Source organism: Ahaetulla prasina, chromosome 2 (assembly GCF_028640845.1).
Source record: "Ahaetulla prasina isolate Xishuangbanna chromosome 2, ASM2864084v1, whole genome shotgun sequence".
Taxonomy (NCBI): domain Eukaryota; kingdom Metazoa; phylum Chordata; class Lepidosauria; order Squamata; family Colubridae; genus Ahaetulla; species Ahaetulla prasina.
The window spans coordinates 147,778,933-147,806,913 of record NC_080540.1 but is presented as its reverse complement, the minus strand read 5'-3'; the positions used below and the strand labels follow the sequence as shown (position 1 = coordinate 147,806,913).

The following is a 27,981-nucleotide window of genomic DNA, read 5'->3' as shown; positions in this document are numbered from 1 at the left end:
AAACCGGGAGGGGGGAGAGAGAGAGAGAGAGAGAGAGAGAGACTTCATGCAAAAGGCCCAGAGGTGCGTTGACGTGCAGGGCAACTAAAGAATGCTAGAACCGAAGCGGAGAGAGAGAAAAGGCATCCGAAGTGAAATCTCACTCCGAAAACACCATTCTATTAGCCGCACGGCGCCGCCGCCCCCCCTCCCACGCTCTTTCCCCGCGCAAGGTAAGTCGCGGGATCCCCGGCCTGCCCAGTAGGGGGCGCCAGGATGCAGGCCGGCGCAGCCAAGGGGCGGCTGTCCGTTTCCGAGGTTGGGCAGGGAGGTGGCGGCTGAGTCCCCGCCGTGGGAATTGCGCGCTAGGTTTGTATCCTTAGGGTGCGCCTCCTTCCCTCCGGGAATCGGCCCCTGCCGCTTAAGGGAGAGAGGCCACCCCCGGGAAGGATGTGGCCGGCACAGCAACTCTTGGGGGCCGGACTTCAAGGCGGAGCCGGGCGGCAGGAGCCACGGTTCCCCGCCGCCCGTAACGAGAAAGGTGGCATCGCTCGCCTCCGCGTCTGGGGTTCCTGTCGCCCGGTAGCCAGCCATTGGGGAAGGAGGCTCCGCGATGGCTTTGGGCAGGGAGAGACGCCAGGGGGCAGGAAGAGCCGGGCTGGTCTCTGCAAAGCGCTGGGAGCTGGGGTGGCGGCTTTGAAAGGGCCACTGTGTGTGCCTTGGCACGGGGAGGGGCCAGAACCGCGTATGGGGGCCAGGCAGTGGCACTGCGGGAGGAGACGCAGGGCACAGAGAGACCTTCCTGCCAGCAACGGGCTCCTGAAGGGATGGGAGTGCGGAGGAATCCCCTCGGCTTCCCAGCAGCCTGCTCAGGGTGATGCTCACCCCAGCTGACTGCGCTCCTGGAGACCAGCGGAGACTTGGGCGTCCGAGGAGAGGGCCAGCTAGGCTGGCATCGGGCTGAGATGGCTTGGCGCAGGCTTATCCTGGTCAACCTGCTTGGGCTTTGCTTGACCAGCTGCCTCCTGTGCCCTACTCAGGGCTGTGGCCCAGGCAGGGGACCAGTGGGACGGAAGCAGTCCAGCCGCAGAAGCCTGGCCCCGCTGCAGTACAAACAGTTTGTGCCCAACGTGGCGGAACAGACTCTGGGGGCCAGTGGCAAAGCCGAGGGCAAAATCAGCCGCCACTCAGAGCGCTTCAAGGTCCTGGTGCCCAACTACAACCCTGACATCATCTTTAAGGATGAAGAGAATACAGGTGCTGACCGGTTGATGACAGAGGTGGGTGCTCCTCGGGGGCAAGGGTGGTGCCCGGTTGCCCAAAGGCCCTGCAAGCTTGGGGCACCTGGTGTAGCCCTGGCACATGTGAGGCAGCAACAAAGCAGACTGTGACTCTGAGCATAGGATGACAGCCTCTCCTTTTAACTCTTGAGTAACCTGAGGGAGTGCACCCAACAGATCAGAGGATTTAACAGGTCTTCAGCCTTAGGCCCAAGTACTTCACTTTATAGCCCCTGGGCTTTTCCCTTCACCAGGTTTCTGGTCTTAAATGATGAAATGTTATCACTCTGGGTTTCTTTCCGCCTTGATCTGGGAATAGCCCCTTACAGAATGAGTCTAAACCTGCAGGTCTAGACAGAGCCATCTCAGGGAGCTATTGCTAATTTCAGGAGGTTTCTTCAGTTCAGAGACATTGTTCTGAGATGCTGTGGATTTAATTTTCGGTGGTGGTGGGGAGGTTGTCTTGGTCATTATGGCTGGGATCAGAACAGGATTGGCAAACAAGCGCCAGTAGCAAATTTCTAGGCTAATCCCAGGAGAAATGTGCCTCCAATCTTGTGTATGCACCCATAAAATGCTGGCATTGGCATTTCTTTTTAAAATGTCTCCTGTATTCTGCTGTGCAGTTACACTACTGTGCATCTACTTGGGCTTCAGAGTATCACAGAAACTCAAAGGTACTTCAGTATTTTGTTGGAAAATGGCCAAATGATTGCTTGGGTAGAAAAATACTTGCCCTTAAGTGGACCAAACCATTGTTAATTGGATTTTAATTTGTTATTCAAGTGCACATAAAGTTTTCTGAGAAGTATTGCATTGTTGCAATTCTTAATTCTTTAGTTTAATTATTAGTGTTATTTGCAGTGGCATGCTATGTTGTCTTGAACATTTTAAATTGAAAAAAAAGGGAAAACATTATATATATCTAATTAATCTGTGTGAGGGAAACAATGTAGATTTAGTGTTCTTTACGGAGAAAAAACAGCCCCTATTAATTCTGCAAAAAGAGAAGGAATCTTATGGAAGAGTTACATTTATTATCTTAACCAGCTTTCTTGGATCACAAGGCACTTCAAGAAATGTACAGAAAATAAAACTGTGCAAGGATTATATACACCCATTGTGTGTTTTGGGGGAGAGGGAGAAGAAGAAAAAAGAATTGCTTTAGAACTACCCAAATGGAATTAGCAGTTACATGTGAGCCAAACATTAAGTTAGTTAATGTACATCAAGTGATATGTTAGGCCAAAAGTAATTTTAAAAAAGCTAAGACTGGTACGTTTAGAAACAAATAATTAGGAATACCTCCAGGCCCTCAAAAGCACAGAAAAAGGAGCAACACATTAACAAAGACTCTGTAAACCGCTTGGAGAGGGCTGCAAAGCACTGTGAAGGGGTATATAAATCGAAGTGCTATTGGAAGTGATTCCAAGCCTAAAATGAACATTTCTGAAGATCTGAATGGAGATCACAATCATTGTATAGTATGATCAAATAACTCATAATGCAGGTTAAGGAAGGTGATTGGTTTTGCCAGCCTTCAAACCTAAGACAAAATTCAGATTATAAGGAATTCAATTTTGAAGGATTGTTCTCTATTGTAAAGGAAAGAATTAGTAATTTTAATCCTCCTGCAGTAGGTTATTTCTAAACATTTGTAAATATTTCTAGCAATGAGTGGAAGCTCCTCACAAGGCGATCCACCTTGGGACTAAAATGGAATTTCCTGACAATGAGAGCATCTATAGACAGCTTGCCTCCCAGAGTTGTAGGTGATCCATTGCTGGAAGTTCAGGATGGTATAAGGATTCCTGCCTTGGGCAGGGTATTGGACAAGAAGATCTCCAAGATCCCTTCCAGCCCTATGATTTTTGGCTTAGAAATCCTCCACCTCTATTTGGGTCCCCTGAGAAAGCCATCATTCTTTCTTGGGGAATAATCTGGGTCATGAGGCTGTTTACGCAATAGACTCTAACCTCAGTTCTTCCCTTTGCTAAATATGCCCTTTTTTTATTTGGTTCTTTTCTTGCTCTTTCTCTCTCTCTTTGGTCTCTGAATGTTCTTCCTGCTCCATCCTGTGAAACAGGAACATAAGTGACTTCAAAACCACCTCCATTTCTTAATCTAAAAGATTCAGATTACCAGAAGGTCACCAGAAGCTATTATACAATGGCCATAATGACTTGCTAATTGATGGAAGAGTTACATTTATTATCTTAACCAGCTTTCTTGGATCACAAGGCACTTCAAGAAATGTACAGAAAATAAAACTGTGCAAGGATTATATACACCCATTGTGTGTTTTGGGGGAGAGGGAGAAGGAAAAAAAAGAATTGCTTCAGAACTACCCAAATGGAATTAGCAGTTACATGTGAGCCAAACATTAAGTTAGTTAATGTACATCAAGTGATATGTTAGGCCAAAAGTAATTTTAAAAAAGCTAAGACTGGTACGTTTAGAAACAAATAATTAGGAATACCTCCAGGCCCTCAAAAGCACAGAAAAAGGAGCAACACATTAACAAAGACTCTGTAAACCGCTTGGAGAGGGCTGCAAAGCACTGTGAAGGGGTATATAAATCGAAGTGCTATTGGAAGTGATTCCAAGCCTAAAATGAACATTTCTGAAGATCTGAATGGAGATCACAATCATTGTATAGTATGATCAAATAACTCATAATGCAGGTTAAGGAAGGTGATTGGTTTTGCCAGCCTTCAAACCTAAGACAAAATTCAGATTATAAGGAATTCAATTTTGAAGGATTGTTCTCTATTGTAAAGGAAAGAATTAGTAATTTTAATCCTCCTGCAGTAGGTTATTTCTAAACATTTGTAAATATTTCTAGCAATGAGTGGAAGCTCCTCACAAGGCGATCCACCTTGGGACTAAAATGGAATTTCCTGACAATGAGAGCATCTATAGACAGCTTGCCTCCCAGAGTTGTAGGTGATCCATTGCTGGAAGTTCAGGATGGTATAAGGATTCCTGCCTTGGGCAGGGTATTGGACAAGAAGATCTCCAAGATCCCTTCCAGCCCTATGATTTTTGGCTTAGAAATCCTCCACCTCTATTTGGGTCCCCTGAGAAAGCCATCATTCTTTCTTGGGGAATAATCTGGGTCATGAGGCTGTTTACGCAATAGACTCTAACCTCAGTTCTTCCCTTTGCTAAATATGCCCTTTTTTTATTTGGTTCTTTTCTTGCTCTTTCTCTCTCTCTTTGGTCTCTGAATGTTCTTCCTGCTCCATCCTGTGAAACAGGAACATAAGTGACTTCAAAACCACCTCCATTTCTTAATCTAAAAGATTCAGATTACCAGAAGGTCACCAGAAGCTATTATACAATGGCCATAATGACTTGCTAATTGATGGATGACTTATTCTTAGTTTCTTCACTCCATTTTTGCTGTTCATCTGATACGTTGAACCGTACATTAACACATGGGCAGGATTTGCAAAGCCTGCTAGGAGAAAATGTGGTTAGCTACTTTGTAGTTCAGTAGTTGGAGCCCTACTGAGAAAAAAAATCCTTCTCCCCGACTTCAAAGGAATTATTTGAAGTGCCTACAAGGCCAAAACCAATAGTGAAAAATAAGTGCTAATTCTCAGAACCAAAGGCAGATTATCCATTGATGGGTAGGAAGAATCCTGATATTGTGGGTGCCATTACGCAGAGAAAGAGAAGAATCTATTGGCAAATGAAGCTGGCTTCTCCCCAGCAGATCTAATCCCTGGGATCCTTTGATTATAATCCATCGTTTCATGTTGAGCCGGGAAGGATTCTGGTCAGTGTTTCCCATTATCTGTAGTCAAGGCGTGGTTGGAGGTCCACTTCATAGAGATGCATATGTGCCATCACAGCAGTATTGGCTTTGTTTATTGTGGTAAAGCAAATTTTATTCTTGTCCTCAATTTACGACCGTTTGTTCAGCAACTGTTCAAAATTACAATGCTGAAGGAAGGATTTACGACTAGTGCTCAAAGTTACGGCCATTGCAGCACCTCTGCGGCCATGCGATTGAGATCTGGGCTCTTGGCAACCTACTCAGTCTTAGGACAGGTTGCCAAGCCCTCCATGATCATGTGATTTGCAGTCTTCCCTGACCATTTTCCTCAGAAAGTCAGCAGGGAAGGTCGCAAGCTGCCTTGTTTCTCTGTGCAGTGTGCCATCTCCCCACTCTGCCCTGTGCTTCTGTCCAGCCTAGGGAAGGCAGGACAGCTAGAGAGAAAGACCAATTTCCTAATGCATGGTGGGAGGGGAGACGATGCGCTGGGCTGGAAGAAGGAAGGTGTGACCCACCTGGTTCTGTGCACTGAGGGGAACTGCCTCTTTCTTTCGGTAGGCAGTTCCTTTGCCCCGTTCCTTTAACAACCTGTGCAATCGCTTAGTGGCCACATATGACAGGACTGGGACAGCGATCATTGAGTCAGGCAATCATGTGAGTGCTTCCCTTAATGATTGCAACCATTTAATGACTATGATGGGCAGATTCCATTACGGCCATAACTCAAGGGCCACCTGGACTCTGTATATACAATTTTAAAAAGGAGCCTATCCCCAGGCTTAATACACAAAAGAGAAAAAGTATGGGAGGGAAGAGGAAAAATAGCAAGTTCAGATATATATTATAATGTTAAAAAAAGGAGTACTTTAATCATGGGCTGGAATATTTGATATAATTCTGGAAGAGGATGGTCCTTCTGGAGGCTGGTGGAGGGAGAGCCTTGCCTCCCATCTCATCTGCATCATCTAGTGTGACAAAATGGCTGCTGCCTGATGAGGGTTGCATAAAGAGCCTCATGGCCCAGGTTGTTCCCCAAGAAAGGATTAAGGCTTTATCAGGGAACCCAGGAAGAGGTGGAGGACTTCTAAGCCAGAAACCATAGAATCATAGGGCTGGAAGGGATCTCGGAGATTTTCTCATCCAACACCTGCCCAAGGCAGAAATCTTTATGCCATCTTGAACTTCCAGTAATGGAACACCTACAATTCTGGGAGGCAAGCTTTCCATAGATTAATTACTCTCATTTGTTGGATTTCCTTGTGAGGAGCTTCCACTCATTTCTAGAAATATTTAGAAATAACCTACTGCAGGAGGATTACAATTACAAGTCGTGGGATTCAGCCAGTTCGCACCACTTCGGGAGAACCGGTTGTTAACTTTCTGAGCAGTTTGGCAAACTAGTTGTTGGAAGAGATCATTAGGGCAGAGAACCAGTTGTTAAATTTCTTGAATCCCACCACTGATTACAATTATTAATTCTAATAGACAAATTGTTTGAGGCTGGGATTTGGGTGGGCGAATGGGAAATTCCCATTTAGTCTTAGATACATTGATCTGTTATAGATGGAGCATTTTGAAGTGCCCTCATTTTTTTTCTTTCCTTTTTTTTTTAACTGAGACACAATATTCATCTCCTCCAATATTGCCTTGATTAGGACAGTGCTTAGTGCCACCAGAATTGTCAAATAAAATTCATTTATTTGGTTTATATTCTACTCAGAGTAACTAATGTATCTAAATCAGGGCTGTCAAACGACTGGCCCACGGGCTGGATGCGTCCCGCGCTGGCCACGCCCGCTCCCAGTTTAGCGAAGGGGGTAAAAGTCCCGATATGTCATGTGACACCACTGATGATATGAGTTTGACGCCCCTGATCTAAATTGTCAAATAGACCTTTTGTTCATATCATGCAACAATGAACATGTAGGATTTATTGTCAGGCAACACAGTGATGGCCAGCAATTAAGATACCTTCAAAAGAACTTAGATATGTGAAGGCTGTTCTCACAGTGGAAATTAGTTGCGGTATCTGATGTTGAAATGCCATTTGGCTTAGCATGGATGAATCCACCATTGTAATTTCAAAGTCAGACATGATGGGTGAATCACAATATTCCAGCTGGCTTATCAAATACGGCAAGTATGATGATCAAATTGCTTGAAAAGATGCTATGGTATATGCCCTTGAAATAAGAACAAATATTCAAAAGAACAGTAGAAATAGATGGCAGGAGAACTGAAATGCATTTAACGAATAGTGGATAAATGGATCCAAAAGGGTATGAAAAGAAAAGATTGCATTCATCTGGGCAGCAAGAGAGAAAACTGCTAATATTTACAGATTTTTAATGCCATCTTTGTCACACCTTGTTTCATTTGGCAGGAGCATTTTCTACGTGGATGTAGCTTGTAAAATTAGGAAGGGAAGGTGAATTTTGTACAAAACTTTCCAGCTTCTTCCTGAACCAAGGAGTGCCACCAAAGATGAATGGGTAGCATGATACCAGTGGAAATAACCTACAGGGGTTCAATACAGTCCATCACATTGTGTCTACAAAGGGGGGACTGAGTTTGGGCAAGAGTAGCTTATTCCTTTACTTGAAAAACCAGACAATGTTCCTTCAGGCCTGTCTGAAGCCTTCAGATGGTAGAGAACTTGGTGGTGAGGGAAAGAAGGGCGTGGAAGGTGGGAGAGAAGAGCTGTACTCCTCTGGGACAATGACATTTTGCCTTTGGTGGGTAGAAAGCCGAGTTCGTTCCAGTTTCCTGCTGCTGAGTCACAGCATGCCATCTGAAGGCAGGGTGGGCTGGCAGCAGTCATTCAACTCTGAATAGCTAAGGGGGTGTGCAAAGAACAAAGAGAAGAATTACAGGAAGGTTTAATGGCTCCTCTGGGGCATTAGAGGCTGCTTTAAGGGGAGACAGGAAGCTGGGTGATGTGGGCTTAAACACCACAATTATAAATATTCCTTAGAATGACTTCAGGAATGCATTTTGTTCATGCGCAGGAGCTGACTAATAACCTTACTCCCCTTGCTATTAGAGTTTTTCAGCCGAAGGGAGGAGTGCTTTCTCTGTCTTAAATATACCGGAGAAGGAGGCAAATTGGTGCCAATAACTAGGTTGCCTAAAGATACTTCCACTCACGCTAAGGAGGCTTCTTGCCCCACCTGAGTCCTGCGTGGACATAACTATGTTCATAATTGGGGGGTAGTTGGGTGTACTTAGGGAGACTATTTAAATGGATTGGGAATTCACAACTCCAAAACAAAGCATTAACCTCTGTCATCACCTCCATTGGCAAAAAGGCCTCTGGACCTCAGAGAGACCCAGAGGCACTCTTAGTTAATAATGATGGCAAGTAACTAACTACACCTCGTGCCTTGTTCATGTTTGCCACCATCCCTACCCCAAAATAAGTTGGAGGCAGAAAGCAAGCACACTGATGACCAAGAACAGTTTTCGTGGAGATTTATATCCCCCCTGCCTTCAACTCTTTTTTTAAACAATCCCTGAAAACCTGGTTCTTTCCCCAGGCCTGGGACTAGAGAGGGTGGTGGTGGGTCCTTTATGGCAGGGGTGCTAAACTCGCATCGTCATGGTGGTGTCATGTGACATATCACAACTTTTCCCCCCTTTGCTAAACTAGGTGTGGGCGTGGTCAGCGTGTAACGTATCTGGCCCATGGGCTGGGAGTTTGACAGCCCTGCTTTAGGGGGATCTTTGTTTGGGTGCTGCTGGGATTTTTTGGGTGTGTTTTGTAGAATCTTTGTATTATATTTAATTGCGTTAGGTCGTATGCTACCCAGCAGTCGGATGGAGCCAGCCCACCTAGAAACTACAGGTAGTCCTCAATGTACAACTATTCGTTTAGTGACTGTTTAAAGTTATAACGGCACTGAAAAAAGTGACTTATGACTAGTTTTCACCCTTATGACCATTGCACCTTTCCCATGGTCATGTGATCAAAATTTGGGTACTTGACAAATGGCATGAATGTAGGACAGTTGGGGTCATGTGATCACCATTTGTAATCTTCCCTGCCGGTTTCTGACAAGGTCAATGGGGGAAGCCAGATTCAGTTAACTGCATGATTCACTTAACAACTGGAGTGATTCACTTAACTGTGGCAAAAAGGTCATAAAATGGGGGCACAACTCACTTAAAAACTGTCTTGCTAAGCAATGGAAATTTTCCACGGTCATTGTAAAATGAGGATTACCTGTAATTAAATATCTATCTAAGCCACAACTACATGCAGTAGTTAATTTTGTGAAATTGTGGCAAGTGCATGAAAGTGTCCCTAGTATGTCCTCAAAATTCCCAACGTGCCCATGTCAAAATTTTGTCTGCTTTGGGGGAAGGCCTCAATGACGGGTCTTGGGATCCACAGAGGTGGCATGTGCGTAGAAAGAACTTGTGGGGATTTTTAGATAGGGAATTTTTAAGGGGGGGAGGGTAAGGGCGGGTGCTGGGGGTAGCCCGCCGAGGGAGGGGCCAGTCACTGCGCGTGTTTGCGGCGGGGTTTTAATAGGTCCGAAGGTTTCGGGGGAGGGTGAAGTTCCTGACGATAAGTGTGGTTCCATCTGTGTGGTTAGTGGGAGAGGCAGATATGGCGGGGGGGCGTATCGAGAGTTGGGAGCACGTGTTCGATGTCTGAAAGCGATCACGTGCTCCGGCCCCTCAGTTCCTACCCGTTCCTCGGGCGGCCATGATCCTCAGAGCTTGGATCTTCGGTTGATGTTATGTAATGCCCGGTCCGTGGCTAATAAAGCTCCCCTGATCTGCGATCTTATTCAGGGGGAGTCCGCGGACCTTATGGGCATTACGGAGACCTGGTTGGGCCCAGAGGGGGGGTTCCCCTTGTTGAGCTTTGCCCTCCAGGTTTCCGAGCATTTCATCAGCCGAGGGTCCAAGGTAGGGGTGGGGGGGTGGCGGTTGTCATTAAGGAAGATCTAGAGCCGAGGGAGGCCACTGTTCCTCAGATTGCCGGCTGTGAATCCCTCTATGTGAGGTGGGGCCATAGGAATCAGTTGGGCTTGTTGATCGCGTACCTGGCTCCTTGCTGCGTGACCACAGCCCTGCCCGAGCTGTTGGAGGTACTTGCCACGATGGCGGTTGAGACCCCCAGACTTATAGTCATGGGGGATTTCAACCTACCATCAGCTGGCTTGTTATCGACTGCAGCTCGGGAGTTCCAGGCTTCCATGACGGCCTTGGACCTGATTCGAGTAAATGATGGCCCTACACACATGGGGGGAGGCACGCTGGATTTGATTTATATCTCTGGACAGTGGCTAAATGATCTGGAGTTAGGTGATTTAGTAACAGAACCTATGTCATGGTCTGATCATTTTCTCCTTCGCCTAGACTTCCGGACCGCCACTCACCACCGCAGGGAGACGGAACCTATACGTTGGTTCCGTCCCAGGCGCCTGATGGACCCTGAGAGGTTCCTGACGGAGCTTGGGCCATTCCCTGAGGATCTGGCCCACGGCACGACTGAGGAACTAGTCGCGGCCTGGGAACAGGCCGCGGCTGGGGCCCTGGACCGTGTCGCGCCTTTGCGGCCTCTGACCCGGCGCAGATCTCGTCCGGCCCCTTGGTTCTCTGAGGGGCTGAGGGAGATGAAACGCTGGAGAAGACGCCTAGAGAGCACCTGGAGGTCCAGTCGTTCCGAAGCTGATCGGACACTAGTTAGGTCCTATTCTAGGACCTACCTGGTGGCAATGAGGGAGGCGGCGTTCCTCGCCTCCACCCTCATTGCGTCGGCAGATAACCGCCCGGCCGCCCTGTTTGGGTGACCGCTCCCTCCTTCATCAGGAGGTGCGGGATGACCCTTGCAGGGGCGTGCCGAGGAGTTTAGTGGTTATCTATACGATAAAATCGCTCAGCTCCGGGACGGTCTGGACCGAAATTGGGATGATCAAGCGAGGAGAGGAGACACGTCTTGTTGAGCCGGTTTGGGATGAGTTTGACCCTGTGGCTCCGAGGGCGTGGACAGGTTGTGGGGGAGGGCTCACGGCACGACATGTTTACTGGTGCCGTGTCCTTCCTGGCTGGTACTGGCCACTCAGGAGGTGACACGAGGCTGGCTCAGAGGATTATCAATGCTTCTTTGTTGGAAGGGTTTTCCTGCCGCCTTGAAAGAGGCGGTGGTGAGACCCTCCTCAAGAAGCCCTCCTGGACCCAGCTATTTTGGGTAACTATCGTCAGTCTCCAACCTTCGCTTTGTTGCGAAGGTTGTAGAAATGCTGTGGCGCGACAGCTACCCCAATACCTGGATGAAGCCGTCTATCTAGACCCGTTCAGTCCGACTTCGACCCGGATACAGCACGGAGACAGCTTTGGTCGCATTGGTGGATGATCTCTGGCGGGCCAGGGACAGGGGGTACTCCTCTGCCCTGGTCCTATTAGATCTCTCAGCGGCTTTTGATACCATCGACCATGGTATCTTGCTGCGCCGGTTGGGGGGATTGGGAGTGGGAGGCACCGTGTATCGGTGGTTCTCCTCCTATCTCTCCGACCGGTCGCAGACGGTGTTGACAGGGGGGCAGAGGTCGGCTGCGAGGTGCCTCACTTGTGGGGTCCCGCAGGGGTCGATTCTCTCGCCCCTGCTGTTCAACATCTATATGAAGCCGTTGGGTGAGATCATCAGTGGCTTCGGGGTGAGATACCAACAGTACGCTGATGACACCCAGCTGTACTTTTCCACCCCGGGCCACCCCAATGAAGTTGTTGAAGTGCTGTCCCGGTGTTTGGAAGCCGTACGGGTCTGGATGGGGAGAAACAGGCTCAAGCTTAATCCCCTCCAAGACGGAGTGGCTGTGGATGCCGGCATCCCGATTCAGTCAACTGCAGCCGCGGTTGACTGTTGGAGGCGAGTTATTGGCCCCAAAGGATAGGGTGCGCAACTTAGGTGTCCTCCTGGATGATCGGCTGTCGTTTGAAGATCATTTGACGGCCGTCTCCAGGAGGGCCTTCCACCAGGTCCGCCTGGTTCGGCAGTTGCGCCCCTTCCTTGATCGAGATGCCTTGTGCACAGTCACTCATGCGCTCGTTACCTCTCGCTTGGATTATTGTAATGCTCTCTATATGGGGCTCCCCTTGAAGTGCACTTGGAGGCTTCAGTTAGTCCAGAATGCAGCTGCGCGGGTGATAGAGGGAGCTTCGCGTAGCTCCCATGTAACATCGCTCCTGCGCAGACTGCACTGGCTACCTGTGGCCTTCCGAGTGCACTTTAAGGTGTTGGTTATGACCTTTAAAGCGCTCCATGGCTTAGGGCCTGGGTACTTACGGGACCGCCTGCTGTTACCACATGCCTCCCACCGACCCGTACGCTCTCACAGAGAGGGACTTCTCAGGGTGCCGTCCGCCAAACAATGTCGGCTGGCGGCCCCCAGGGGAAGGGCCTTCTCTGTGGGGGCTCCCACACTTTGGAACGAGCTTTCCCCAGGCTTACGTCAAATACCTGACCTTCGGACTTTCCGCCGCGAACTGAAGACACACCTTTTTATTCGCGCGGGGCTGGCTTAAATTTTAAATTTTAAATTTTAAATTACATAAATTTTATCGATTTTAAATTTTCTACTAATTTTAAATGGGGTTTGGTTTTATAAATTTTTAAAGTTCTAGGCTAATTATAATAAGTTTTTTAACTTGCATTTTAAATTGTATGCTGTGGTGTTTGTATTTTATTGTTACCTGTACACCGCCCTGAGTCCTTCGGGAGAAGGGCGGTATAAAAATCAAATAAATAAATAAAGGCAAAGAAGCTAGAAAAATAATTTCCAATACTGTACATTGAGGTTTGTGATAACAAATGATCTCCGTTGCCATAACTAAAAATCCACTTGGCTCCATCTTCTATTCTTCCCATTTCCTCTTCTTTTTATATATTTCATCCTATATTTCTGTCCTTTATTTGCCTTTACATTCCACCTGAGACCAAGAGCCCCAATTACTCTCAGATTCATTCTATATCAGGACTAAAATGCTTCCTATGTCTTTGCAGAAGTAAATGCAATTGTATTTTATAAGGATGGTAAATTGTCTAAAATTGCATCTTACATTTTAAGAAAAACAAAATGATGGGTCTTAACAGAGATTATAGGCCTTTTGTAATAACCTTCGTTGCTTTCCCCCCCCCCCCGTTTTAACTTTTTATTTCAGTTTGTAAAAATTCTACCCTCTTTTGGGAGGGGGTGAGATCTGTCCAATAATTCCTGCTGAACCAAGTTCTCTTTTATCAGCTTTGCTCTTCTGATATGAGAATAACTTCAAGGTTTCTTTGAACTGCTACTTACATGTTTATACAAAGCAAAACAAGCTTCTCTTTCAGTCTAAAAATGTGCATTGAATATTCCCGCACTCACATTGCCTTATTTATTAACTGAAGCTTTTTGAATCTTTCTCTCCTATTCCACTCTATGTTTATTATTCAAGAAAAAAAAATGCGATTATCTTTGCCAGGAGATGAGGCAGAATCATTTCAACAGGTTGGATACAAATTAATCAGTGGAACGGTTTGCCTTCAGAAGTTGTGGGTGCTTCAACATTGGAGGTGTTTAAGAAGAGATTGGACAGTCATTTGTCTGAAATGGTATAGAGTTTCTTGCTTGAGCAGGGGGTTGGACTAGAAGACCTCCAAGGTCCCTTCCCGCTCTGTTGTTCTGCATTCTGTAATTTTTTTCACCAAGTATTCACTGGTACAAAATCTGTAGCAGGAATAATTATCTTTGAGGAGTGGTTAGATGAACTTACTTGTCTCTCCTATGAATATTCAATTAATTTTTTCTGAATCTGTATTTTTTTTTTCTTGCATGTGTATTAAGTTTCTAGTCCTTTTACTTTAAAAGCTGGAGAAATCCTTCTTCTTGCTATTCTGGTTAGCAAGTGCAAAGGACATTGGGAGCAAGACATAAGGTTTTAAGCTGGTGGTTGTTAAAATTGACACTAATGTATGTTTCCTTTATTTAAGACTTGTCACCTCAAATCCTTTGGATTGCAAGCTTAAGAATGAAGTTGGTAAATTCACGTTTTCAGTATATGAAAACTCCACGAGCAGCTAGACTAAATAACTTAAATTTAGCCACTCATCATAATGCGTGCTCCTTTCAAATAGATCATAAAAACAGACCCTTGCGTTGCAAAACTGCATTATATATTTTGAGGGGAAAGGTTGTGATAGCGGGATGATGCAGGGGATGATGGACTTCTGTCCTTTCTGTAGTGATTTTTGAACATCTCCCAGTATCCCCAACCAGTGTGAACTGTGAGGAGCAATGCCGGGAGATGTAGTTCAGCCACCGACTTCACAATCTCCTCCTAGCCCAAAGGAGTCATTGTAAGAATCATGCACCTCCTGCCTCAGTGGGAAGCTTCTAATTCCAGAATGGAAACTTCTAAGTTCCCCATCTTCCAAGAGGTGCTCAGGAGCTTCCTACTTCCCTGCCACTCAAAGTCCACTGCAAAAAAGCAGCGGTTCAGTCTGAAGCCTGCTGGGTGCTGTGGGACCTCCAGTGGGAGTCTCAGGGGGAGGGGGAAGGCTGGCACCCAATGAGGTCCCATCTATGACACGTCCTACGGTGCCCTTTTTCCCCTTGCATTGACACCAGTCCCGGGCCTGTGGAGTGACTGAAAGAGTCCTTTGTGGCAAAGTTGATGATTTTGCTGTTACTACCCGAGGAGTTTGAATTCTCGCCGAGTTAAGTAATTCTGGGCCTGGAAAACAGCTATTGTGTTCAGGCCCAGGAGCCCATGGGAAGCCTCTTGCATTCCTCTTTAGGCTTCTAGCTTGCTCCTTTCACTATAGAGGAGGCTGTTTTGTTTTTTTAAAAAAAAATGAAATGCCTTTTTCTCCCACTCACTTCCTGTTCCTCCACCCTTTCGCCACTTCTTTCCTCTTTTTGGCCATTTTATTCAGCCAGGTGTTCCTGTTGCCCATACCTGGGTCTTAGAGAGCCATATAGCTTCATGTCATATGTGGATTGAGAGAATCACACATCTTCATTTTGAGGGTCCAACAGCATCTGGGAACGAGGCAGGGAACAATCTCTGGCTTGGGAGGACAGTAGCGGTAGTCCTCAACTTACAGCCATTTGTTTAATGACTGAAGTTAGAACAGCACTGAAAAAAGTGACATGACCATTTCATGACGGTTGCAGCATCTGCATGGTCACATGATCAAAATTCAAATGCTTGGCAACTGACATGTATTTATGATGGTTGCAGTATCCTGGGGTCTTGTGCTCATTTCAGACAAGCAAAGTCAATAGGGAAACCTGATTCACTTAACAACTGTGTTATTAACTTTACAACTCCAGTGATTCACTTAATAATGGTGGCAAGAAAGGGTCATAAAATGGGGCAAAATGTTAAGTGAGTCTTGTTTAGTAACAAACATTTTGGGCTCAATTGTGCCCTTAGGTCGGAGATAACCTATAACTGTTTTTTCCTCTCAGAATTTCTAAGTCCTAAGATAATGCTAACAAAAGTGCATATAGTCAAAGCTATGGTTTTCCCAGTTGCAATGTATGGCTGTGAAGGTTAGACCATAAGAAAGGCTGAGCGCCAAAGAATTGAGGTCTTTGAACTCTGGTGCTGGAGAAGACTCCTCTGAGTCCCTTGGACTGCAAGGTGAACAAACAAGTCAGTCCTAGAGGAGATCAACCCTGACTGCTCTTTAGAAGGCCAGATCCTGAAGATGAAACTGAAATACTTTGGCCACCTAATGAGAAAGGAGGACTCACTGGAGAAGAGCCTAATGCTGGGAAAGATTGAGGGCAAAAGAAGAACGGGACGACAGAGAACGAGGTGGCTGGATGGAGTCATTGAAGCAGTAGGCATGAGTTTAAATGGACTCCAAAGGATGGAAGAGGACAGGAAGGCCTGGAGGAACGTTGTCCATGGGGTCGCGATGGTCAGACACGACTTCGCAACTAACAACAACAACAAAGATAATGTAAATTGTTAAAGACAAAATAGGAGGCAGGGATATTAGGTATAGAGTGGTACCTTTGTACCTTTGTAGGACTACCATTAATTGGTTCTGGGTGATGCGATGAGTACCAAAAATGATGAGTACCAAACAGATTTTTCCCATGAGGAATAATGTAGTGAATCACAAGGCAACCAACACTGACAAGTTCTACCTTGTGTGTTGAATACCAAACAAACAATGAGTACCGGGAAATTTTTTTGGCATCAAAATGCATTGATTACCAAATTCAATGAGTTTTAAAGCAGTTGAATACCAAGGTACCATTGTATATATAAATGAATACTAATAGATAAAATACATTAAAATATTATATAAATATAAATATATACAATGTACCCTGTTTCTCCCCAAATAAGACATCCCCTGATAATAAGACCAATTGGGCTTTTGAGTGCATGGCAATAAGGCCAAGTGCTTATTTCAGGGTTCAAAAAAATATAAGACAGGGTCTTGTTTTTGGAGAAACACGGTATTTATTTTGTCCACCTTTATTACTTCACAAATAACCCAAGGCAGCAAACGTACCTAATCCTCCTTCCTCCTCCTATTTTCCCGCAAGAACAGCCCTGTGAGGTGAATTGGATTGAGAGAGAGGGACTGGCCCAAAATCACCCAGCCAGGTTTCATGAAGCTGCAAAATGAGTGATTCTACAGGAAACAGGAATCTATATATAATTTCAGCAGCATAATGCATGTATTTACTTGAAGATGCATTTTGCAAATATTTTCATATGTATATCATAAATATGAAATTAATTCCTAAAGTGTATTATGTGATGCAATTCATTGTACATAAATGCAATATTTAGCACTCTGGGTACTTAGAAAAATAAAAGGAATTGTGATTTTAAAAAAGTACCCTATGTTAAGGAAAGATTTAAGTAACAAAAATGATTGCATTTTGGAATATTTTGTACCATTAATTCAATTTATTCAAGGTTTGTGTATAGGTTGTATCAAAACAGGTCTCCTAGAATTGAATATATTGAATAAATTACCTCAGATATTTGAACATCTTGCCATTTTCTTTTAAACATTTCTTTATTGTTTGACACACAATCTTCAAATATTCCTAAGTATGGAATATTTTCTCTTATGTTTGCAGATTTCCTTTAGATCAGTGGTTCTCAACCTTTATAGTGCTGCGACCCCTTTAATACAATTCCCCACGATGTGGCGACCCCAACCGTAAAATTATTTTTTTAGGCAGCGATCTCAGCGCGCCTCAGCAGCTGCAGAAGGGGGGGAAAAGCGGCAAACTGTTTTTTTTAATTTATCGCGCCTGAAGCCGGATTGGCTAGCGATCTGAACTGCTTGTGATTGCCTTGAGGACGGAGGCATTAAAGCGGAGACTCCTCCCCTATTAAGTTTATGGCGCCTGAAGCCAGATTAGGCTAGCGATTGGGAGTGATTGCAGCTGGCTTGAGAGGGAGACATCAGAGCAAAGATTTCTCTCTTTTTTAATTCATCGCGCCTGAAGCCGAATTCGCGATTCTTCGACTCGCAAGTATACTTCCCATATTTCCGATGGTCTTAGGCGACCCCTGGCAAATTGTCATTCGGCCCCCAACGGGGTCGCGACCCACAGATTGAGAACCACTGCTTTAGATCATCTGGTGGAGTATAGGACTTCCTTCCTTCCTTCCTTCCCTCCTTCCCTCTTTCCTTCCTTCCTTCCTTCCTTCCTTCCCTCTGGATTATTTTTGATGCAACCTGTATATTTAAACCATAATTCCCCTCCTGTAAGCCACAGAAGGTGTCTTTTTGGGAAAAGAGATGTTGGAACCATGAATATTTGGCTGACTCCTTGTAAAGATTATGAGATATACAGTTCATAATAAAGAGATAAGTCTAAAAATTGATGGAAGAAAGTGGAGGCAAGAGAATAGGATAGGATTCAGGATAAGAGTAGCTGATTTCACCAGGGGGCACTCAAGGGAACAGGACAAAACCCCCTCCCATTTATCTTGAGAGAACATTTAACAGGATGTTATTCAGTCAAATAATCTTTCATCTGCCTACCCCAATCTGCCTGGTCTAAATTCAGGTTAATTAAAAACCAGGTAATGAATTGGAATGTATTTTTCTCAGGGCGGTGAGTTGGTGTTTTTTTCCACCTGACTGCTTCAGGAGAGAGATGGTCTAATTTCAAAGAATTCATGGTTAATTGTCAATGGCCAAGATCAAGCCCACCGATCCTCCCACTTTAAAAGTCACCTTTTCCCCTAGTTCTTAATAAACAGACTATGCAGAAAAGAGGGGGTAGGGGGAGAGCATAAGGCTGTTAAAAAAATCCAAGGTTTTTTTTTCTGAAAAAGGACTTCAAAAGCAGAATATTTATACACACATACATTCATGCAGAATTGGTTTTTGCTTTCGCAGACATGCTGCATCTTTTATCTTTTATTCTTGCCTTCATGCTTAGCTAATTATTTGCTTTCTTCTTGTCTGATTAACTATGCAATCTTTCTGTTCATTTAATTTAACAAACATGAACAAAATACAAGAAAAAAAGCTATTATAGGCTATTAAAGGCTTTTCTTAATTATCTGGGTTTCCAACTGGAAAGGCCCTTGGCAGATAGCTCCATTCCAATTCATAAGAAAGACATGATTAATGATGTTTAAAGGATGTTTTGCTTTATTGGGGGTTTAATTAAGTTCTGTTACATATATTAAACTCAACCATTGGCAGCAAATAAGAGTCTGTATCTGAGAGCTTCTCAACTTATTCCAAAATTTTGCCGTCCGTCTACAGCAGGGGTGTCAAACTTAAGGCTGCTTAGATCTGGCCCACGGGGCCACCCTGGAAGCAACAAAGGACCGGCCCTCAGTGCCTCTGCCAGCAGAAACAGAGCTTGGAAGGATCTCAAGAGGCCCTCCCGGGCTCCATTTTCAGCCATGATGGCCTCCTGCAGCCCTCTGCAAGCAAAAACGGAGCTCGAGGGACGGCTATAGGCGCGCGTGACCCCCTGGGCTCCGTTTTCACTGGCAGAGGGCTAGCAAAACAAACTAAAAACAAAACAAAAGGAGAAATGTTTCCCCTTTTGCATTTGGGCATGCAAGAAGAGACAGGAAAGGAGAAAGGGAAAGATGAAAGACGAAGCAAAAGAACGGAAGATGGGAAGAGATCAAGGAAGGAAAAATAAGGAAAGAGGGGAAGGAAGAAGAGAACGAAGAGGGAAGGAAAAGAAAAGGAAGGAAGGAGATTTTAATGAGAGTGAGGGAGGGTCTGAGGGAAGTCCTGCCTTAGACCTTGGCCACCACAGGTGACCCCAACATGAGTGACTTTGAGCTGGCCACGCCCCCTGGCCACGCCCCCCGCCCCCTGAGGTCAAACACAACCCTGATGTGGCCCTCAATGAAATTGAGTTTGACACCCCTGATCTACAGCATGATCATACAGGACAATATCAGCATTTTGCTCTGACATTCTGCTTTGAACCTGGAACCATTTGTAGGCCAAATCTAAGTGTCACCACTGTGGTACAAGCCCTCCCTAGCAGGTAAAGGAATGTGGAAGGAATACTCATGGCATTAACTGTTAAGATTGAAGTATCCTACACCAATATCTTATTTCTATTTCTTTTGTTTTGCCAATTCTTTGATAAGAGGAAATAGATATAGGATACTGTATTGCTGTAAAAGGAATCAAGGTCACACAGAGTCACCCTAGGATTATCCAGTTGAACCTGAATTAATTTTCCGGTGCAGATGAAGTGAAGGTAAAAGGAATCTCATGAAGGGAAACCAGAAAATGTCAGTCTTGCGAGATCATTGGTCCTCTCTGAGCTTGGTTGTGAAAATGTCAGTCCTCCCAGGTAAACCGGACAGGAGACACAACCTAATGAACTAATTCTGCCTGGGGTCATGTGATCACCTTTTGTGACCTTCTGATAAGCAACATCAGTGGGGAAGCCCGATTCACTTAACAGCCATGTTACTAACTTAACAACTGCAGTGGTTCACTTAACAACTGTGGCAAGAAAGGTCATAAAAATGGGGCAAAACTCATTTAACAACTCTCTCATTTAGCGACAGAAATGTTGGGCTCAATTCAGGAGTGAAATGCTACCGGTTTGGGCCGGTTCACCCGAACCAGAAGTAAACAATGCTACTGGTTTGCCGAACCGGTAGTAAAAAAAGTAAAAAAAAAAAGTTCCGAAGATCAGCTGAGTGACATGCAATCGTCAGAACTTTTTTTTTTTACTTTTTAAGCATTTTTTTACTACCGGTTCTTCTTTTTACCTTTTTAAAGCATTTCCGGAGAACAGATAGTAAAAATGCTTTTAAAAAGTTTTTTAAAAGGTTCCCAAGCTTGCCGCCACAGCTGATTCCCTCCCCTTGCTGTCTCCTTAGCCTCCTTTTTGCTTGCAGCCAGCGAACCGGTGGCAAACCGGTTCAGATTTCACCACTGGCTCAATTGCAGTTATAAGTCAAGGATTACTGTATTCTAGGAAACAGTAGATAATGATCAGGATGAAGATCCTTCTTTCCAGTCGCTTTGTGGGGCGCTAAGAATTAAAAAAGGGGGAAAGTGAACTAGTGACAAAGTTGAACCCGAGAGCTTGAAAATGGCTCTGGACCAGAGCTGGCTCAATTGCTGGTGGGATGGTCCTTCTCCTCCATCTCCCAAGCCTCTTTTAAGTCTCTGTTTCAATGCAACTTGAATCTTAATGCCATCTACCTCTTTGCTTCCGGCAGCGTTGCAAAGACCGAGTGAATGCCTTGGCCATTGCCGTCATGAATATGTGGCCGGGCGTAAGACTGCGAGTGACGGAGGGCTGGGATGAAGACGGACACCACCTGCCTGATTCTCTGCACTATGAAGGCCGGGCGCTGGACATCACCACCTCTGACCGTGACCGGGAGAAATACGGCATATTGGCCCGCTTAGCTGTGGAGGCTGGCTTTGACTGGGTGTACTATGAATCCAAGGCGCACATCCATGTTTCTGTGAAAGCAGGTACAGAGAGGACTTTGCCCCTGAACTATAAAAAGGGGATAGTAGAGCCAGTAGGATTTGCAGGAAGCCATTTGAAGAGCAGGATTCCTAGGATCCATTACGTGCCTGGGCAGAGGAAAGGGCCAGAGAATAGTATTTATGAATGTGGGGGGGCAGCATGAGACTTGGCACTTTCCCAAATTAGGCAACATATTAATACTTGTAATGATTCTGTCTTCTTATGTCCTTCGATATAAGATGAACGGCTATATAAATGTTTTTAAAAAATACTGTACATTAAACTAGGTTGATTCCTCATCCAGGCCATAAATAGAGTTAAATCTCTTTATTTAAGTATCTCACCGCCACTTTTATCTCCAAGAATCCCAAAACCAGCCTTAAAATCAGTGTAAAATCAGAATAAAGCCAGAGCAAAAATCAAAAGGAGACCATTATTATTCCCATTAAAAGACAAATGTTGGCAAGGGAATACTATGATTAAAATAAATTTTAACCAGGTTGTTTCCACTTTGTACACATATACATGACATCCAGGCCAGCAATGACCTTGGCACTCGGAGTCTTCCTTTTTCTTCTCCCTACAGCAAGGATCATCCTTGGTTTGAGATCCAGTGCCTTTCCCACTTCCCATAGACTCCACTGGCCTTGGCATCAACACCTGGCAAGGAAATTAGATGCTCTAGGACAGGGGTGTCAAACTTGTGATGACACGTTGTCATCACGTGACATATCACAACTTCCTCCCCTTTGCTAAAATGGGGGTGGGCACGGCCAGCGTGTGATGCATCCGGCCCGCAGGCCGTGAGTTTACCATCCCTGCTCTAGGAGAGGCTCCCAAATGCAGTCAAAGACAGGAGACTGTCAACCTTGAGCCCAGACCAGAACACAAACGCAGCCCATCTCATGATGTTGCCTGTTAAATTCCCTAGATAACTCCATGGCTATTCGTGCAGGCGGCTGCTTCCCTGGCGATGCGACTGTGACGCTGCGGAATGGCGAGAAAAGGAGCCTCTCCAAGCTGCGCCACGGAGACTATGTATTCAGCGTAGATCAGAACGGACAAGTGACGCTTAGTGAGGTTCTGCTGTTCCTCCACCGAGAGCCACACCAGCAGACCCTCTTCGTGGCCATTGAGACAGAAGAACCTGTTCGCCGGCTGCTGCTTACATCCTCTCATCTCATCTTCGTTGCACGGGACCCGGTCAACAGCACAATGGACTTCTCTCCTGTGTTTGCCAGCAGAGTGTGCGTGGGGGACTCCGTTTTGACATACCAGGGGGGCGACCTTCCCTTGCATCCTGCCCGAGTAGTCCGGGTTTGGCAGCAAGAGGGCACTGGTGTCTATGCCCCCTTAACCACCCATGGCACAATCCTGGTCAATGGGGTGCTGGCATCCTGCTATGCAGTCCTTGAAAGTCACCATTGGGCTCACTATGCCTTTGCCCCATTACGCTTTGTCTACGGCATCTTCTCCCTCCTGTCCCTGAAGGGAGAGTCCAGAAACTGCAGTGCTCAGGAAACAGGCGTGCACTGGTATTCACAGGTTCTGTATCATCTGGCATGGGACTTGCTGGGCCAGGATGCACTTCGCCCCTAAGAGGCTTGCTGGGCCTCTTGTTTGCCAGACAAAGTTAAACTCATCAAGTCTTTAGATAAAAGGGAGACCCTTGAGTATTTGCTTGTCTCCTTGTCTCCTTGCCTTGGCCGGCTAATGATTCTAGAGCTGAGGTCCCTTTAAAGCATCAACCTTTGCAACGGAGAAACTAGCCTGTGGCCATGTGGGAGTTGGATTGAGGGATTAGGTCAACTGATACCAGTACTCCTGCTGTAGGTTGCATATCACAGGCACTGGACTTCCTACAGATGTGTTTGGGGAGCTTAAAAATATCTGAGGCCTGCCGTGTTCTCCTAAATTTAGCACAAAGTCAATAAGCCCGCTGTCTTAATTTTTAGCAGGTGGAATGGCTTTCCCATAGGTGACTTGATCGTCTGGGCTTATAAAACCAGCATAAGGTCAGCCGTGGCTTCTTCTTTTTTAAAAAAATTCCCCCTGCAGTTGCCTTAATGGGATAAGTCAGGAAAGAGGGAGGTATACAGTAGAAACAAATGCATTTCTAGATGGCCAGCAGATTTTTCACCTTCCTCTAGCTTCAGAAATGTATCTGAGCATTTCTGTGATGCATTTGAGGATAGGTAACAAACAGGTTAGCTTGACCCTTCAGTTTGGGCCGATGATATGGAAACTTGCAAGGTCTGGCTAGTGCCAGTGGGGCTTTTACAAGAAGGTCAAGAAATATGCTGGGGACCATGTTTGGAATAAGAATGGCTTCGAGCAGAATCTGGGTAGCGTCTTTATAGCTTGGCATCCTTTTCCTTACCGAGTTTCTTTCAGCACTGGATTCAAGAAAGAAGCAAAAGAGGCAAATCCAATCTTTTGCAGGGGGAGATCTCATAACCACCCAGGTTGGAATGATGACTGAATGGTGGTACAGATAGTCCTCAACTTACAACCATATGTTTAGTGGCCATTTGTGGAGTTAAAACGGCACTGAAAAAAGTGACTTATGACCGTTTTACACATGACTGTTTCACTAGGTCTGTGGTCATGTGATCAGAATTCAGATGCTTGGCAACTGGCATGTATTTATGACGGTTTCAGTATCCTGGAGTCATGTGGTCACTTTTTGTGACCTTCTGACAAGTGAAGTCAATGCGCAAACCAGATTCACTTAACAACCATGTAACTAACTTAACAAGTGCAGCGTTTCATTTAACAACTGTAGCAAGAAAGGTCGTAAAATGGAGCAAAATTCACTTAACAATTGTTTTGCTTAGCTATGGAAATTTTGGGCTTAATTGTGGTCATATGTCGAGGACTACCTGTGTGCTGGATAGCCATTGGACTTGCTGCCTCATCTCTTTTCTGACACTCTTGGATCTTAAGCAAGATCCACCTGCATTTTCATATTGCCGCTATGGGCAAGGGATGAATGGGAAATTAATACTTCCTTATGAAGATTAAAATCCATGCTACTCCCTTAAATCTGCAGTACATTAATGAGAGTAACATTTAACTGGCACTCCAGAGTTTTTATTTTTATATTTATGTAAGTAGTAAATTAAATGTGGTCTGCCACCTCTTGTCTTGTACTGTAGGAGATACTAATTGGATGTTTTTGACAGGGAAATGAATGAAAGGAGCAAGCTGTTATTTCTGCAGGCTGTTTAACGCCTTCTTTTTTTTTTTTTTTGCAATATATTTTTGTGTGTCTTTAACTAAAGAGAATTACTTTGACTCGTGTCTTGATGTGTTTCTTGAAGAATCTGTTTCAATATCCTATTTTAAGGATTGGGGAGAGGGAAGATGAAAAATACAATATTAAAAATACAGTCAGCATTGGCAAGCAATCCCCTTATCTTTTAGTTCATTGTGGCAAAACATTCTATTTTATATATTATAAATATATATGGCTCAGGGGCTAAGACGCTGAGTTTGTTGATTGAAAGGTCGGCAGTTCAGCAGTTCGAATCCCTAATGCCGCCGTATAACGGGGTGAGCTCCCATTACTTGTCCCAGCTTCTGCCACGTGAAAAATGCAAGTAGAAAAAATAGGGACCACCTTTGGTGGGAAGGTAACAGCGTTCTGTGTGCCTTTGGCGTTGAGTCATGCTGGCCACATGACCATGGAGACGTTTTCGGACAGCGCTGGCTCTTCGGCTTTGAAACGGAGATGAGCACTGCCCCCTAGAGTCAGGAACGACTAGCACATATGTGCGAGGGGAACCTTTACCTTTAACTATCCCGGAAGTTTGCACTGTTCACCTGGGTTTTAGAGCAATTTTTTATTTGCCATGCCTGCCCCGTTCTTTTAATGTTCTGGTGTGATCGGAGTTTGAAACTACAAGTCTATGTCTATCTATGTAGTTAGATAGACATAGAGACTTCTTGTCCTCAAGGGTCTATTATATGCTCCTTGATATATATAGATCCATTGCTTTAACAAACACAATTAAGCAATCTTGTATTCACACAGGTTTGCGGAACAGAGTAGCTTTGGACTTCCTGCATCTTGGTCACCCATAGCCTTCCCAGAATGCACTTGGGCCAGTTGAATTTTCAATGGCATCTTCCGCATTTCTGCGTCTATCGACTCAGTGCCAAAATGAGACTTATCTCGGATGCATTTACAGATTTGTGGGTTCTGCCTTCATTGCTACGTGTGCAAAAAGTTGTAACGATGAAGCTAAGACTCAGATCGGGCCCGCAGAGGAGCGCACCCAGCTAGAAAGATTGCTGGGAGGCCAATGGAAGCCGCCAATTAACTCCCAGCCCTGTATCTTCCTGCAGGGCCACGACTTGCTTGCTGGCACAGCTAGTCACGCCTGGGAGGGCACCCAGTTGCCTCCTGCTGGGATGTTTGACTTTGTGCCACCATTTCATGCGCTTCTGATCCTGGTTCGCATTCCTACTGCTGACATTTGTATAATGAAGGTCAAGAGAGAGCTGGGAGCTGACAGAGGCAACTGTTTACACTGGGGTGTGTGGGCGTGAGGTCTGGCTGGTTCTGTGTCCTCCCTATGTCTGTCTAGCCCCACTTCCCACTCTATTTGAATTGCACACTTCACCCCAGTGTGGGTTTCTGGCAAGGGAGCAATTGGGGGGGGGCTTCTTAACAGGTGTTGATGGTGGCAGGCACAAAGTTGCTCAAAGCTTCTATGGGAATGGGCAGCTATAATGCATTTAAAATAATAATAACCTGGGCACTTTGGCAATTTTGAAATCAAGAGCAAATTTTCTGTGTAGGAAATTTTTATTAAAAAGTGCAATTTCCCAGCATGTGTTCTTTTTGGTAAGACAGTGGAAGACAATTCATAGTAAATAAGACTGCTACTGGTGGATTCGCAATGTAAATGCAGCTTGTGATATTTTCTGCACTGTTTTAGCAAAAAAGAAAAAAAAAGAAATCCAGCTTCATTCCTTAAATTTAATTGGGATCTCTGCTGTTAATCATTTCTATTAATCATACTATTAATCGTTTCATAATTCCCACCACCAATCTCTTTCCACTTATGACTGTATGACTATAACTTGTTGCTGGCAATCCTTATGATTGATATTGATTGATATTGATATATTGACCATCAATTGTGTTGTAAATGGTGTACCTTGATGAACGTATCTTTTCTTTTATGTACACTGAGAGCATATGCACCAAGACAAATTCCTTGTGTGTCCAATCACACTTGGCCAATAAAATTCTATAAAAATAAAATCATGCCTGGGAAATTAAAATCAGACCTCGAATTTATATTCTCAGAATGCCAAGCTAATTATTTTTCCTCCTGTGCCTAGAGGTGGTGATAGGTGGTGGATATGTTTATGTAGTCCTCACTGACTGGATTAATACATGAAATGAAAAGCTCTCATTTTTACATAAACATTGAGATTGCATAAATAGGCAGATAATTTTTTGCAAGGGGAGAGGAAGAGGAGGAGGAGGAGGAGGAATTCTGGCAACAGTGAGAGCCTACTCCTTTTATCAGATTTCCCTACCTGCTTTGAGCGATTCAAAGCTGAATGAATTCCCAGATATGTGCGTTATTTATCTCTGCAGATAAATTGTATGTTGCACTAAAACAAAAAGCAATTTTCTGGCAGTGAATATGCCGCACAAGGTTCAAATCCATGTTCTTGCATAGACAGAAGGATGTCAAATGTTTAGTGGTGCCAGGAATCCAGAGTCCTGAAAGAAGTATATTACATTGGGAATATGGCACATACCCTTGTCTGTATGGGAGAGCAGGGAGAGGGCTTTATTGACCCAACCCCCCCTCATTTGCAGCAGAGGGTGGGATGATGTTGGGATGCAGCTGGCTCCATTCCCTTTGTGTTGCCTTGAGAGCTTTAGGAACCGCCTATCCATAGCACGCGAGATTAGAAAGATGGAAATAATGTGGAGGCCTAACAATGGTGCTACACCTGCTCCTTTAATCTCCCAGGACTGCCTTGCCTGTACAGCCTGTTCCCCAACTATAGTAATCACCAGACTGAATCAGGACCCAGTTTTTATAGGAAAATCATTGCCCGATTATAGATCAATTTAGCCAGGTGTTAAATGCAGATGAAGTGTAGGGACAGAATTCCCGCAAGCAAATATTGACTGCAATGGAAGTGGATTAAAGCTTCAGGACTCCGCATTTGCTTTACTTTTAACCCTGTAGCGCACCATATTCTTATCAGAAGTGCTTTATTTTTGATCTTCTATCTAGATGCAATCTATAGCAAGGGCTACGTCTCTGTTCACCAGTCAAATCCTAGAGGAGGTCAGTTCCATGATTCACCAAACATAGCAGGGATGGAAAAACCAGCTCCTCCTGGGAATAGCTGAACCACAACTTTTGGAACCAATGGCCATTTGTTGTAGTGACTGGGGCTGCTAGTAGTTGGAATTCAGGAACTTTTGAGGTTTCTCGGTCCAGGAAAACAGTAATAGGCAGTTGTAACTTCTGCCAAGATGCTATATTGTATATTGTAAATACAATAATGGGGAAAACAGCCCAAGCTGAAACATCATGTGAATGAATAAATATTGCAGGTTAGTAAAACTGTGATCCAGATGTTCTTAAACCTCGATTACCTTATTCCTGACTGTTGTTCATGCAGGTTAGGTAGGGCTGATAAGAACTGCAGTTCCCTAATTTCAGATGGACTTCATGTAGTTAAAGACTTAGTGTATCTCAAACTTCAGATAGACTTCATGTAATCCAATCCTTATATATATCTCAAACTGAGGACAGTGACATGCTGCTTAGTTAGCTTTTTTAAAAAAATAGAAGATACTGTGAAAAAGGCTAAATGGATTCCCAGTGACATCTCATAAACATCACAGCAGGTAAGCTGTAGACTGCAATTAAGATAAATACCTTAAAGAAGATACACTGACTGTAAGGTAAGAATTCTCTCCTCTATT

General features: G+C 44.8%; 1 protein-coding gene across 2 annotated transcripts; it reads left to right on the top strand.

The window, feature by feature from the left end:
• The first annotated feature begins 360 nt into the window (after positions 1–360).
• DHH (desert hedgehog signaling molecule) lies at positions 361–26,283 on the top strand. Of its 2 annotated transcripts, none has more exons than XM_058171639.1 (3): positions 361–1,259; positions 20,749–21,010; positions 21,964–26,283. In XM_058171639.1, exons 1-3 carry the CDS (start codon positions 945–947, stop codon positions 22,605–22,607), a joined length of 1,221 nt encoding a protein of 406 aa, XP_058027622.1. In that variant the 5' UTR covers positions 361–944; the 3' UTR covers positions 22,608–26,283. The 2 variants fall into 2 exon arrangements, with proteins under 2 accessions (XP_058027622.1, XP_058027621.1); XM_058171638.1 differs by having other exon boundaries at positions 374–1,259; positions 21,940–26,283.
• Positions 26,284–27,981: the final 1,698 nt, after the last annotated feature.